Source organism: Macaca nemestrina, chromosome 13, assembly GCF_043159975.1.
Source record: "Macaca nemestrina isolate mMacNem1 chromosome 13, mMacNem.hap1, whole genome shotgun sequence".
Classification (NCBI taxonomy): Eukaryota; Metazoa; Chordata; class Mammalia; order Primates; family Cercopithecidae; genus Macaca; species Macaca nemestrina.
The window spans coordinates 8,999,147-9,014,651 of NC_092137.1; the positions used below are offsets into that span (position 1 = coordinate 8,999,147).

General features: G+C 39.0%; 1 protein-coding gene across 8 annotated transcripts in view; it reads right to left on the reverse strand.

Moving 5' to 3' along the window:
* Window positions 1-1,075: 1,075 nt before the first annotated feature.
* The window catches only part of LOC105486520 (membrane bound glycerophospholipid O-acyltransferase 2), a 146,476-nt gene continuing 132,046 nt past the window's right edge, over window positions 1,076-15,505 (reverse strand). For 7 of the 8 annotated variants that reach the window (XM_011749422.3, XM_024794312.2, XM_071076197.1 and 4 more), the window contains 4 exons: window positions 12,783-12,847; window positions 11,220-11,352; window positions 9,252-9,403; window positions 1,076-7,634 (listed from right to left, as the gene is read on the reverse strand). In XM_011749422.3, coding sequence (XP_011747724.1) covers window positions 7,409-7,634; window positions 9,252-9,403; window positions 11,220-11,352; window positions 12,783-12,847 — 576 coding nt within the window. In that variant the 3' untranslated portion in view covers window positions 1,076-7,408. Of the gene's footprint in view, window positions 7,635-9,251; window positions 9,404-10,899; window positions 10,952-11,219; window positions 11,353-12,782; window positions 12,848-15,505 lie in introns of those variants that run through there. The other variant, XM_071076198.1, reaches the window with a different exon arrangement.

Genomic DNA, 15,505 nt, shown 5'->3' on the forward strand with positions numbered 1-15,505 from the left:
TGAAATATTTCAGTGGCGTTTTAAAACATTGGCTAATTTCCTATTACTTGTTTTCCCAGTTGAGGGAAATGTTATCAAACAGATAGACGTATTGTTGGTACATAATAGATCTAAACTTGCTTAACTCATTTATTATATTTGTGTGTAATAATTTATAAAATTCTTGGCATAGCTTTTCTTTCTTCCTCTAACTCCCCACCTCCTCTTTCTCAGCCCAGGAAAAGCCTTCCCCAGGAGTCCAGGAGCCAGCTCCTCTGTGGGGCTCTCCCACACTCAGCTCTGGGTCCTCACTCCTCCTCCTATTGCCACGGCCCCTGGTGAATGCCTCCAATAAAGCACTGATGGTGGCACATGGTCACTGTTCACTAACTCCTTGAGGACAAGGGTAATGACTATTCTCCTTACCCAGCACGTGGGTAGGAATTCTGAGTCTGTACTGCTTTTGGTCATGGCCCAATTTCAACATGGTCTTGAATCTCAAAATGGGGTAAATCTGGCATGAAATTCTAAGGTCTTCCGGAGAGAAAGCACTATGACTGTATGTTCAGCCTGGCATCTCTACACAAGAGTAAAACAGAAGACGTTTCCCTACAATTGTTCACAACGGCATAAAGGAAGAGCCCCCAGGCACGCTCCGAAGTTCTTCTAGGTCTGTGATGGCACAGAAATGGAGTGTCTCGCAGAGTCCCAGCACTCTGCTTCCCAGCAGCCACACCCACGGCCTCCCACAGGAGTGCTGGGAACTGGCTAACTGCAGGGCCTGGGAGGTGGGCGTTCCCTTTCAGCTGAGCAAAGTCAGTATCTTCTTCGCTTGACAAGTCTGTTTTAGGAGAGAATATAGATACTATACACTAATTTAAGGTTGCTTAAATTACCTTCCAAAGTGTTTATAACATGACAATAGTTTCTTTTAAATAATCTTTAAGCAGCTAAAGAGTCAATGACTCTTTAGAATATTACTACCATATTGCTGAAGAATCCTTCAATAAAAATGACCGTTAACTCTCGTAACAGAGCCAGTATTGTTCTATAAGTGGAATTAAAAGCCTAAGATATTAGCAAACACACACACGCGTATTTTTAAACTACTGTTTAATCAGTTGTAAAGACACACAAATTAGAAAAAAAAAAACACTTATATGTAAGTTAAAAACACCTTTAAAACCCAGCAATAAGCCACCAGTACAGCTCTGACGGACTAGAAATGAGTGGTTATGAAATTAGCATATCGGTTTGACTGACACAGTGGGAGTTTTAATTTCCCATACATCAGGAACTAATTTATGAATCTGTTGAAAAATAACACTTCTTTAAAAAAATATTTCAGAATAATAAAAACAGAAAGTACAGAACACCACATTCTATTCTCAACTTGGGAAGGCAAATGTAAATACTAAATTCTGGCTGCTGGAGTTGGGTCTCTCCTCATGTTTGGGCGACTGTGGGCTTAACTACTACTAGGCAGAGATCAAGACACAAGGTTTAAAGGAAGGCAGGAATGAAATCACACATTTTCACTCTGTATATGGTAGAATTTCTCACTTCCCCTGAATGATTTTTACTTTAATTCCTATTGCCTTCTATCATGCCCCTTCTGGTTCAAAGGAGCAGTCACATAAAAGTGACAAGATGGACAAGACTGGTTTGGAACACATTTGTGTTCAATGTTTGATTCCTTTTTCCTTGTGATAAAGTCAGAGGCAAATGTACTTCATTGATAAATCTATGCACGCAGAACCAAAAATACTTAAAATTGGGAAAGAGGCATATTTAAGTCTGTCAAACTCTGAACATATATTTTTGTCCTATAATGCAAAAGGACAGGGAGGAATATTCAAATTGATTTCCCAAGAAAATTAACCTAAAATAGTGAACATGAAACAGCTAAGACTCTAGTGAAAGGCAGTCAGTCACCTTTTCCATTTCAAACATGTTACTAGGAAACTGGTTAGTCATTTTACTTATGTTGCTCTGTAACTTTTTTTTTTTTTTTTTTTTTTTTTTTTTTTTGAGACGGAGTCTCGCTCTGTCGCCCGGGCTGGAGTGCAGTGGCCGGATCTCAGCTCACTGCAAGGTCCACCTCCCGGGTTCCCGCCATTCTCCTGCCTCAGCCTCCTGAGTAGCTGGGACTGCAGGCACCCGCCACTGGGCCCGGCTAGTTTTTTGTATTTTTTAGTAGAGACGGGGTTTCACCGTGTTAGCCAGGATGGTCTCGATTTCCTGACCTCGTGATCCACCCGTCTCGGCCTCCCAAAGTGCTGGGATTACAGGCTTGAGCCACCGCGCCCGGCCAACTTTTGGTTTTTCATTGTAGTATTTCCCTTTCTTTTTAGTGTGCAATTTGATACAACATGGCTGGAGAGATGGCTATGCATCACTGAGGAAGCTTCAGACAGTGGTTCTGCATGGGTCATTACACTGTAATTTATAGAACATACAGTCTTAGTGTTGTGTTTTTTCTTTATAAAAGTTGTACTTAAAGAGTTATAATCAGTTTTAAAGGCAAGACAAATTAGTTGGTGTAAAAACTGTGTATTTAGGCTGTGTTTCACAAAATTTCCCAGTCAATGGCCTGTGCAGCGTGTCAGTTCTTTATTGGGGTTTGCATAATGTTAAAAAACCTATTAAAATAAATATTATTTTAAAACGTACAAAAACATTATTCAGCAGCCTACCAATTAAAATGTAATTGGCTGCAACCTCTGTACAAGAAAAGCCTTAAAAAGCAGCTTAAGCATTGATTATAAGAGCTTTCCTACAAAATACTTATGTGGAAAATTTCGTTTTAAAATTTCTGTTGTAATCAGAGTCTCTATAAATAGATTTGACATCCTAGTGTGGCAGAAAAACACTGTAGAGACCCTCTATGTTCTAATCTTTCACACTCAAATTTCAGCATGTACTTCTTTTCTTAAACACAAATCTTTTCCTTCAGCATTGGGAGCACGCATTGATCAAGAAACCCACTTTTACAAGGGCTAGCAGAACAGAAATTTCAGCATCTAAGATGAGTGTATCAATGACCAGCCACTCATTAAATGCACACTGGGTTAAGTGCAGCAGTTTTATAAGGTATGGAGGGCAGTTAAGATTACATCTCACAGTGTTATTTAGGATTCTGCACCTATATTAAATCTGATGTATTAAGTTTCAGCCAGGAAGAACTATTCATGCCTGGATAAAACTCCACAAAATACTAGCTTATATCTAAAACTCTGGACAAATTTTTAGCTGACACAGAAATAGTAGGCACTATTCTGAAACAATCAGTCGCTCAAGTAGTTTTTCTTTCAATTATAATGTAGAACTGTTAAAACCAATTAAGTAATAATTGTGAACAGTTGATAAGGAAACAAAAAAAAGTATAAATGTCCAGATTTGTTCATGAATATATAAACTAAATATTTACAAGGCATTAATTTTAAATAGGAAAGATTTTTGTCCTAAAATTGTGATCTAGTCCTCGAGTAAAAGTATACATTTATAATTATTTTAATGTCAAAAATTTTAAAGCTATTGTTTTCTGGAGTTTAAAATAAGGTGTAACTAAAGTAAATATGCTTTAAATATCCTTGAATAACTTTGAGATGTTGTGCAGTGTTAAACGCTGTCCAGTAGTCAGTAATCTGTATAAAATATTCCAGAGCATGTATCTTCTCCAGTGTTACACAGCACAGACAGAAACCAACAAAGCAGAGAAAGCAAAAGGAAAACATGTTTTCTTCAGCAGAGACATTTCATTATGAAACACTCATTGTAAGAGCTATTGCCAGTAGAAAAAGTATTTGCCACGCCTTCTGATTTAAGGGATTCAGAGGTTTCACTGTTATCATGACAACCTTTTGAAATGTCAGGGCTTTGAGCTCAAGGAGTACAAGTCAGTAACCATGACAATAGAGTGGACTGTGAATTTGCCCAACTCCTTGAATCCTACAGACCTTGCTAATGGCTCCATTCATGACACCCAACTGGTCCTGAACTCTTAGGATGAACCCATTTGCTTATGGCTGAGGAACTTGGGGTTTACAGGACAGGTGGCTCCTCCAAGTCTTAAGTCTCATGAAAGGCAGAACCAGAATGAAAATCCAGGTCCCCTCCCAGGTCAGGTAGTGCTTAAATGTGAGTTACTGTCACTTTCTAGAAACCTCCTTTCTACTGCACATTTTTCTTAAAAGTGGTATGTTTGGAAATCCTGTGTGTGTCACACATGGTGGAGACCAATAAATTTATTTTTGAATCAAATGGGCAGTAGTGGCTAATAAAAGAAGGGGTCACCAGACATTTGTGAAGCCAAATAAATCTTCTCTACCCTGCTGGATATTTCAGAAGCTAAATAAATTCCCCCAATTACCCTGAGTTCCAATAAAAATACTTATTTTAAAAACAGAACAAGCCACTTATAAAATGGTGACAGCTGAGGCATACCAAATTAAATGAACTCTGTTTCAAGAAAATGAAATTGAAGGATGAATAATTATTTTTGTCCATTTTTTCCCTGAGTAGTATATAGTTAACCAAAAGTATAAATATGATGTTGATTGATCATCTCTGGAGTGATTTCATGATACCTGAATAGTGGAAAATATATAACATAAATATGCATTGAATCTTATTCTATTGATTTAAAAAAAAGCAAGCACATAATACAATGAATCCCGTTTCTATTTAACAGGAGTAGACGTACTAGTTTAAAATTCTTCTACTGTAAGTACTAAAAGCAAAATATTAATCTTTGTTATTATTACTTCTCCAAACTAGAGGAGAGCTATCCAAAAACCATTTCATAAAAATAACTAGTTGATTCAGGGGTATGAAAATCAGTCAAACTGGACATGGAATTATTATCTTCAAAGGAACCGGAAAACAAATCAAATATCTTGCTTTCTAGATGACGGTGCTAAGATTATATTCACTGAGCAAGAAATAGGTAACAGTGACTAAGGTTTACAGGCTGAGAAATAAAGTAAATTCAAGTAACAGAAATGTGATTATTTGTAAGTGGCTAGATAGGCTGAACCAAAAAAAAAAAAAAAAAAAACAACCACACACACAAAAACAAAACCCAACAAGTTTGTATTAAGCCTTCTTGTTTTCACTTATGACATGCCTGAACCTATCTTTTATATTCTTAATTTGTTCACTTTCTCTTAATAGCAGTTGGATTCTCTGCAACATTAATGAAAATGATCAAACATTTTACAGGGCAGGTACTTTCCGTGAATATTCTTTCTATTCTCTCACATTAAACAGCTAGCATAATTTTTTTTTCTTTCTTTTTTTTTTTTTGTGTGTGTGTGAGACGGAGTCTCCCTCTGTCGCCCAGGCTGGAGTGCAGTGGTGCAATTTCAGCCCACTGCAACCTCCACTTCCCAGGTTCAAGCAATTCTCCTGCCTCAGCCTCCCAAGTAGCTGGGATTACAGGTGTGCACCACCACACCCGTCTAATTTTTGTATTTTTAGTAGAGATGGGGTTTCACCATGTTAGTCAGGCTGGTCTCGAACTCCTGACCTCAAGTGATCCACCTGCCTCGGCCTCCCAAACTGCTGGGATTACAGGTGTGAGCCACTGCGCCCAGCCAACATAATTTCAATGCATGGGAAAACACAGGAAATTTATTTAGTTATCGATCTTTTCCTGAGAAGGAATGGTAGGGTTAGCCTTATCAGCTGGAAAACACTTACTTTTAGAGAAATAAAAATAGATCAGGATATTTCCAAACTTCAAAAAAGACACATTCCCATTTTTGCTGAGACCTCAAAAGCTGCAAGTGCATTTACTTTTCCTTTCTGCTTTAAATGAAGTATTATATAGCATAAGCCAGATGGTTGCCTTGTCCTTAACTTCATTTGCAAATTTATTAGTGACCCCACCCCCGAAAAAACAGGGAGAGAAACTCATCACAGAAAATTTGCATTTCATTAAAAATGTAAGGCAAAAAGTAAAAGTAAGCTCCATACATAGATCAAATAAAGGTGAGGTCAGAAGGCTTTGCCCCCTCCCCTCCCACAGGGCAGGAGGAACCATCTGGGGCTGAGGCCGCTGCACTGCCTGGCGTCAAATCCCGCTCTCCTGCCTTCAGCTCCTGTGGCCACCACAGTCCTCTGTGGGACTGCAGGAAACACCTAGTAATCCAAGGCAAGATTAATCATGGTAAAAATGGCCCATAAAATAAAAGCACATTTTTCCACTTACAGACCTAAAACTCATTTTAGTAAGAGATCACAGCAAAGTTTTAATATGAGAAGAGTTTGAAAATGAATTTGTATTATTCTCAAAAAATGTCACCCAGACTCAATGACTTTCAGTTTTCATTTCCCTAAAAGTTTCCCAAATATGAATTAAATTGTCAAAGATAAAAAATTGATTAGCCAGATAGTAACCTACCTGGCGGTTTCTCTTTCAAAACCTTTGAGCAACCTACCGATATTATTTTCAAAGCCTCTTTCTAATTCTACATAATTTATGCCTGATAAATTTAGTTTAGAAGTCCAAAGTATCACAAAGTCATTCCACTTTTTGTTTAAGTCTCACATGATGGTGCAGAGCCCTGGTGTGGGGGAGAAGCGGCCTTGCAGAGCTGTGGCTCCACCCTGTGCATTCCACTGGAGGCCAGGCAGTGCTTCTTCATTCCTGCCTTCCTTAGTCACCTCTCTCTTTTAAGAAAAAGAATAAGCTTAAAATATCACATTACCAAACCTTTCATTATGTTTTAAGAAATTCCTTCTGGAAGTGCTCTTTGACTGCACAAGGTAATTAAACTCTCCAGCAAAATCAGCTACCTATAATTTGGCGTCCATTAAATGTTTGCAGTTTCACTATGGATTGTAGTCATTTGACATACTTTAAGAAAACCCTTCAAATACTGAGATGTTTATTGCATTTTAAAAAATCCACATTCTTAAATATCCTGTTTCAAATTCCTCCTAAAATCCTTTACAGCACACAACATCAACTACTGCAATAGTGTTCTCACAATATTACACTTGAAAATACCATTTAGGAACAATATTTTAGGAAATAAGAGGGTTTAAGGCAAGACATTCATTTGGAAAAGTTAATTTCTATCATCCAGATTGACACGATTATTTTTCCACCTCTTCAGTGCCTTGGGATACGCAACGTACATTCAGCAACAGGGCACGCATGTGACCCTAGGACAAGTGCTGAGGCTGGGAGTACCCACTGAAATATGGAAATATTCTTACATAAGGCGTGGCCCACGGGGATATGGCATGGGAGGGCTTGTTGCACTCCATTTCCGATCTGGTGTACAGGAAATTCCTTATCTATAACTGTCCATTTCCCCCCAGTCAATCGCTTTTCCAACAAACTCAAACCCCTTGAAAAGGTGCTAAGATTGGTTTCTGTTAACATCAAAAAAAAAAACAGCCCTCGGAGCCTTGCCGATCACTGCTTTAGTGATGAATGTCTCGAGGCTATTTCTTGATTCTGATTGCAAACATTGTTTGTTGTAGAAAAACTGTTCTGTCCCAAAGAATTTTCTCCTTCATCAAACTTTTTGGATTGTGAGAGCTGAATGTTTTCATGTGTATTCTTTCTTCTTTGAGTTTTTTTCACCGGCAACAACAATAATACTAAGATACCAAGAATGTGCAGGCAGTAATACCAGGAGCTAAAAGAAAAAGGGAAAAAGCTTATTCAAATGTGATAATAATCCTTAATAACTGCCCGCTTGTCAAAATGTCCCGTGGCCCACCTTAGGATGTATTTGTTTACTACATTATTCTTTTATTCTTCCCCCTCAGGAGGAGAAACCTGATAGTGTAGGCCAGTGGGTATTTATAGCACTGGATAAACCCAGGCTGATTAGAAGCCTGATTTTCTAGATAGCATATTACATTCCTTTGTAAGGGTCATAAGGCCATGGTTAAACAGAATAAAAACAAAAAGGTACATATTAATACCGGTAGCCATCTGAAAATCTCCCCAATTCACAGAATCAAAAGTTGAGTCAACAAAGAAAATGTGGAGATAGTTAAGACTTTTACCAGTCTGGCCTCACCTGCTATTTACTGTCTCTAAGTTACAAATATTCTAATGAGGGGAGTGACAGAGAAGCAATATTGCTTCTTGATGGTTACTTCCATGAAGCAAAGAAAGGCGACATTATTAAAAATATTGAAAACATCATTTCTCAAATTATATAAATCGAATGTAACCTAAACTGTATCTATAGCTGTAAGTCCAAGTAATTCTGAACAAAGTACCTGGGATAGAAAATCTAACCAATAGCCCAATCACATTTTTAAACATATACTAACATTGTTAAAATGGAAACTTTAGCAGGACTTACTTAATGTCTTCCTGTATAATTATTGTCATATTTGAGTCAGTAATTTTTTGACTATATACTCTGTGCTAAGTGATTCTAAATGCTAGAGTAATAAAGAATTTATAAAAGAATAAAGTTTTTGATCTCTAAAATATCACCATCTAATATGGGGGAGTGGAATTTGGTGGGCAGGGAGAGGAGATAAGTAGATTATAAAAATACAGAATTCAAGACAAGACAATTTCTGTAACATACAGATCACCACAGTATCAATCAAACATAAAAGACACAGTGAAAAGGAACAAACAAAATATAATTTATTTTCCTTAGGCTGGGTGTGGTGGCTCATGCCTGTAATCCCAGCACTTTGGGAGGCCAAGGCGGGTGGATCACGAGGTCAAGAGCTCAAGACCAGCCTGGCCAAGATGGTGAAACCCCGTCTCTACTAAAAAAAAAACACAAAAATTAGCCTGGAGTAGTGGCGGGCGCCTGTAATCCCAGCTACTTGGGAGGCTGAGGCAGAGAATTGCTTGAACCTGGGAGGCGGAGGTTGCAGTGACCGAGACTGTACCACTGCACTCCAGCCTGGGCGACAGAGCGAGATTCCGTCCCCCCCCCCCCAAAAAAAAAAAAGATAATTAATAATTCTTTGGAAATAGCTAGTTTTTTCCCTAAAGAGGTTCAGGACAATTAAGCTAAGAAGCTTTCTGTTAAATTTAGGAGAGGTTTGAGGCAGTGGTTACTTGGCTGAATCAGTCATCTGAGGGGTGAGTAGTATGAGTCATTCCACAGAGAAATGCTGAGACTGCTTGATTCAGAATTAAAAAGTAACTGATAATGCATTTATCAGTAGGAAATGTGGCTGTGGTACTATTTTTCCATTCTATCCAATAGCAAGAACCTTTCTTTTGAAAATAAAGTTATTCCCACTGACAAAGTTTTAAGAGTAACACTTACCTGTAAAACATGAATGACGGTTTTATAGAAAGAAGTACGAATGGCACAACTGTGTAACTTATTGCTACTTGAGTTACTATCCATGTTATAACATCATAAAATAATTTCAGTTGGGAAGGTTCAATGAAATAATGTCTAAAGTTATTTCTCATCTGAAATAAAGAAACAAAAATATTTGCTGTATCTTTAAATTAACATTACTTATGCAATTACACTGGTGATAGCAACTGTTGGAAGGATGTGGAGTGGAGTAACTGAAACTCTCCTATGTTGCTAGTGGGAATGTACACTGCTACTATGGAAAAAGTTGGTTCTAAAAAGGCTAATACACATTGTACACACTGTGTATAAAAGAGAGGAAGTCACAGGGAAAACATAAATGACTGGTGAGTCTGGGTAAAGGGCATATAGAAGTTCTTTGCAACTTTTCTGTAGATTAGATTCTGTAAAAGTTTCAAAAAAAAAGTTTAAGACAACACTGCCTAGAGATCCTTAAATCATATTTGGTAAAATATCGTATATAAATAAAGTTTGGTTTACCTTCATCCTTAACTCTTATTTAACCTCTGCATTTGTGAAAGACAAACTTGGCTTTGCTAATGTGCAAGTGCATGGTGTATTTGGGGAATGACAAGTCAATCTAATGGAAGCAGAGAATTCATGTATGCATAGACACTGGGTAATTCTAGAGAGGCAAATGGGGGAAGGGAGGAGGGCATTGGTAGAACTTGAACACCAAGTGGGGAAGAAGCCTATCCTATTCTGTCTGCAATGGGAGGGAGTTAGGTACAGTTTTTAAGCACAAGAATGGAATGCTGAAAGCCCGTACCTCAGGACAAATGGATTTGTCATTGGTGAACAGGATGGAATCAAAAGCAGGTGACTGCCATGGCGGTGAGCTAGGCAAGAGATAGCAGAGCCTAGCCACTAAGAATTATGGGTTTTGCTAATGTCCTTCCCATGCCTAGAATGTCATTTTCTTCCCCATTGTACTTCACTCATTATTGAAATAACTTTCATCTCTCAAAGTCCAGATCCAAACACCTTCCTAATGGGGCCATCTCTAATTAACCCAACCCAAAGAGACTTCTTCCATCTCTAAACACCTATGCGACTTAGTATTTATAACACCCATGGAATCTGTCACACATGCCTTGTGATGCACATGTGTGTACACACACGCAAGCGTAAGGTATGTACACACACATACACCTTATCCCAAATTAGACTACAAACTACCGGAAGGTACCCTTAGTCAATACTTCTTGAAATTTCCCTCATATATCCCCAAAGTACCTCAAAATGGAATATAGTAAATATCTGCTAGTTTGTTAAATGAAACCCTCTTACCTGTAAGTGCCATTAGCAGCTTGTTCAAACGTGGTTTTTGTCACGTCACTTTCCTCTAACTGCTTTTCAAGGGCTTACACTAAATTATCCTCCTCCTCACCTCTCTCACGTCACCAACCTAATTTCTCAATTGTTTCCCAAAATATTACTCTAGGTTCTATCTGGGCAAATACTTTAGAGAACTGTGCCCACTTCCAGTGTGGCTCATCCACTGTCTTGGCCTCGTACAGTCTACTCTTCGTCTCAGAGAGGATTCAAAGGTTACAGCTTTCAGGAAACATTTCTAAAATAAACCTACCCATTCTGATCATCTTTATTTAACTCAGTTTTTATCTCTCCTTCAGAAAATTCTGTAAAGACAAAGTAACATTTTGTGAGTGCCTCCTACCTGCCAGGCACATAGAAACATGTTTTCTCCTCACAGGAACTGGGCGTGGAGCCTAGCCCACGGTGAGTGCTCAGCAAACACGCACACAGTTACACACTTTGCTTCTAGTGGAAAGGACAATACTGACTATGGCCAAGGAAAGAGGGTCTACCTTGTAAGAGAGATGTACTCAGCCTTTTTAACAGTTCAAGTGGACCATTGAATTGTAAAATAAAATTCTTGATACTTACAGCTCGTGCTGCTAATGTCATTAACACCCCTGTTAGAAACGTTAGATAATATCCTGGGTATACCCCGTGCCAAATGGCAGAGAGAATGAACGTCTGGATAGTTGGACTGAAGGAGGTTCGTTCATAACACACCCTAGAAACCATGAAAAACATGGAGAGCCAAGCGGAGTGAGTGACCCGAGTTTACAAAGCCTGCAATGATCATTCTTTTATTACCTGACAGGATTTAGGGTAACTAGAAAAACAAATACAATTTATCTTAGGCAATCACTTCTCTATGATCTCAGGAAGGCTATAGCTATTAAGTGTCAAACTTAGGAACATAAAGTTAATTCCTATCTTCTTACTGGTATATATAGTAACTTAAATGGTCATTTCTAGTATTTGGGAGTCTATACAATTCACAAAAAGGATAAGGTTACTTTTATCCTACATTATTTTATTTTAAAAAAAAAACATCAATAACTTTCAAATGACCTAATAACACTACTCTTTCTGGCAGATAGACTGTGCTTAGTCTACAGTTTTCCTATAACAGAGATAGAGAACGCAGTGAAAATAAAGTTTCCCTAAGGTATCAAATTTAAATTATAACAATAACAAAAAATAACACAACAGATTAGCTCAGAGGATCTGCAGCCACTGGGGAGACTCTGCCAGGCACTGTGAAGAGATGCTAGCGTATGCTCGCCATCTCAAGGGACAAAGATGTTTCATTTGTCATTTTAAAAAGGACACTATAAAAGAAGGCTGCTTAGCGCCCTATCATTATAGGGGCCGTTTTTAATGAAGTAAGTTCAAGATAGGGCAATGTGCTCACAGGGACGGTAAGAGAACCCCTGGGCGAGTGCGCTGTTCCCCAGCTCTGTCCTTCGCACCTGTTACTCCACCCAGCCTGTCTTGCCTCTACCTTGCCCTGTTGAGGAGACACACTCCTGACACAAACCTCTGCTCAAGCATCCACACTCCAGGAATTTCTTCCTGCATCCCTCTGTGCCCTCACTGTTCCTGCTTTCCCTCTCCTAATCCTCACAACAGGGAACAGCACGTGTCTGATTACACCACCGTGTCTTTAACAAAACTGCAAACTCTTTCACTTTCAGGAGCTGAGTCTTTTTATCTTACTCGTCTTTTTATCCCTTGCCTAACAGATAAAGATTTGTTGAATTGAAATATTTAAAACCGGGACTGTTCTGGAGTACCCAGGCATAAGTATTGTGCTTGTGCAGGCACTTGTTAATTTAAACCACATCTCTACTGAACGGGATCAGGAGCTGCAAAGGAGGATACTGGTGACCTCTGACATTGGCAGAGGCCTTTAAAGGAGGCTGAGAGGGCAGGATAGCTGCACCTGCAGGATAGCTACATTCGTGACTCAAGCCAAAATAGTTCTCATTCGATACTGACTTGCTTAGGAGGAGGCTAACAGTGTTTCCTGGCTGACAGTGAGGTTACAATGTCACTCAACACTGTTAATTTAATCAAGAACCTGAATTCAATGAAGCTCAACCTCAAGAACTAGACGTCGAAGCACATCTAAAGATTGTTTTTGAAGGAACGCACCTTTTGAGCCAAAGAGCTGTCTGAATATTCCAATTATCAAGAAACATCTTGAAACTTGTTGACATCTGAAAAAAAAGGAAACTATTTTCTTTGTGTCACAAAATAATGAAGCTTTAAATCTAAGTAATAATATATTATTATGCTAAAAAATTAAAACAAAAATTACTTAACAATGTTAAGTAATTGATTACTTATACTAATTGTATACTACCATTGATTACTTATACTAATCAATGGTAGTATACTGATTTCTCTTTCCTTAATCTTGTTTTTCTAATATGGTAACATCATTCTATATAAGACAAGTTTATTTACTGTTGGGAACATCTATGAGGTAGATGGATCATCACCATTTTCTCCTGTATGTTAACATTTACAAGGGATGTCATGGAATTCTTCCAGAGAAATTCCTGAGAGTGTGTACAAATGCCTGTCGATGGCCTCCCTCTCACACTGAAGACTGGGGCGCCTACCTCATTACCTCCTTCCCACCAAGCTCCGCCATGGTTCTGGGTGAAGCAGATGTCCACCGCAACATCCTGCCCTGCCATCGTCTCTCGATGCCCTGGCTACTCTCAATTCCGGTGCTGCCTGGCTGTGCTGCCCCTGAAAGAGTGGATCTGTACACCCAGATCTCGCAGGGCGTCCCACCTTCCCAGCTTCCTCTCTCAAGTTACTCCCACTAAAGCTATTCTTTGATCTCAGAGGGGGCCTTTCATCTCCTACCCTGCTTTTATCCTATGTAACTCTCTCTTCCTCTGGTCGTCACTTCTGACCATTTTAGATTTTGTGTTCCATTATTTACTATTCTTATGTCAGAATCTTCAATGCTTTTGTTTCTTTTTCCTTTCCATTCACCTCCCTATCAAAACCCTAATTCCAGATCAACCACACTGTCCACTCTCCCACTGGTAACATTTGCGCGCTGAGTGCAGAGTATCACCACAGTTCAGACCTTTGTCTGAAGTTCATGGTTCATGGTTCTCCACCACGACTGAGCCCTCAACCCACAATCCTGTTTTCCTAGACAGTTCATTCTCCTGTTCCTGAAAACAGCTACTGGACTGAACCATTTGAAATTTTCTTTTCTCTTTTTTTTAAAATAAAGTCAAGAAGAGGTAAGTGTCAGCAGTTTCACATGATTCAACCTAATACCCCATCTATATCTCTGGTCCTATCACCTCCTTTCTCCCTCACAACAGGTAAGTTGGCCTCCTACTTTACAGAGACGATATAAAATCATCAGACTCCAATTCTCACCATCAAACTACACACTCAGCTGCACACATACTTATCCTGCCCTCCTTCCTGTCTTTATAACAGGAGAAGTGGTCCTTCTCCTTCAGGGCCAATCTCTCCACTTCCATCTTCTCAGGGACTTCAATGATCAATAGGTCTCTCTCCTTCAACTGTAGGAGAAGCTTCACACTCTCCCCTCCAAATAGTCTCCTACTCAGTAAACATGTTTTAATCTCTCCATTTTAAAACAAAATTAAACAAACAGCTCTCCTTAATTCCCTGTTCCCCTCAGCTACTGTCCTATTTCTACCCTCTTCCCTTTATGGGGAATGAACTCCTAGGAGTTGTATAATCTGGCCTTTATGACAATCCCTCTCCTGAAACTGTTGTTCATAAAACTATAAACAAGGATGGGCAAGGTGGCTCATGCCGGTAATCCCAGCCCTTTGGGAGGCCGAGATGGGTGGATTGCCTGAAGTCAGGAGTTTGAGACTAGCCTGGCCAACATGGTGAAACACCCTCTCTACTACAAATACAAACACTGGCCAGGTGTAGTGGCAGGCGCCTTGAATCCCAGTTACTCAGGAGGCTGAAGCAGGAGAATCGCTTGAACCCGGGAGGCAGAGGTTGCAGTGAACCGAAATCACGCCACTGCACTCCAGCCTGGGCAACATAGTGACACTTTGTCTCAGAAAATAGATAAATAAATAAATAATTAAGGCATTTGTATCCTTCTCTTACTTGGTATCTCAGTGGCACTTAGCACTGATGACCATTTTTTCCTTCAGAAAAATTAACTCCTTTCTTTACTTTTTCTTACACTATGCACTCTCAGCAGGGGTGATATCGCCCCCAGGAGACGAAAATTGGTTCTTAAGGGGCAAAAATATCTTTTTTTAATGTAAGAAGAACATATATACAAACAGTAGTATATCAATAGGTATACAGATATACAGTGTATCTGTGGTATTAAAATTTTAGGGGGGAAATTATTAGGAAAAGAGTGTCTCAAAACTCCCCTTAAGGTGTTAATAATTAAAGGTCAGAAACACCGCTATATCCACCACTCAACTTCAACAATGATCAATTTTTCCCTCTCCTTCTCCATTTTTATTGCCAACACTGTTGTTAAGAATATTTCAAAGCAAATACCAGACTTCTTATTCCACCTGCAATTAGTTCAGAATGTGTGTCCAATAAATAAAGACTTTTTAAAAGACCATGATCCGACAAAATTAATAATAATTCCTCAACATCATCTAATCCCCCTTTGTATTAAAATATTCCTGATGTTTACAAAAGTCCTTTCCAGTTGGTTTGGTCAATCAGGATTCCAAAAAAGGTTCATCCAGTGCATTTGGCCAAAGCCTTTTAATCTGTAATAGCTTGGGTCATATGTCCCATAGCACTTCCCCTTTTGATCCGACCTGGTGTTTAACCTACTCTCTATACTCCACATCCCCCCCTAAATTTAGAAGGATCTA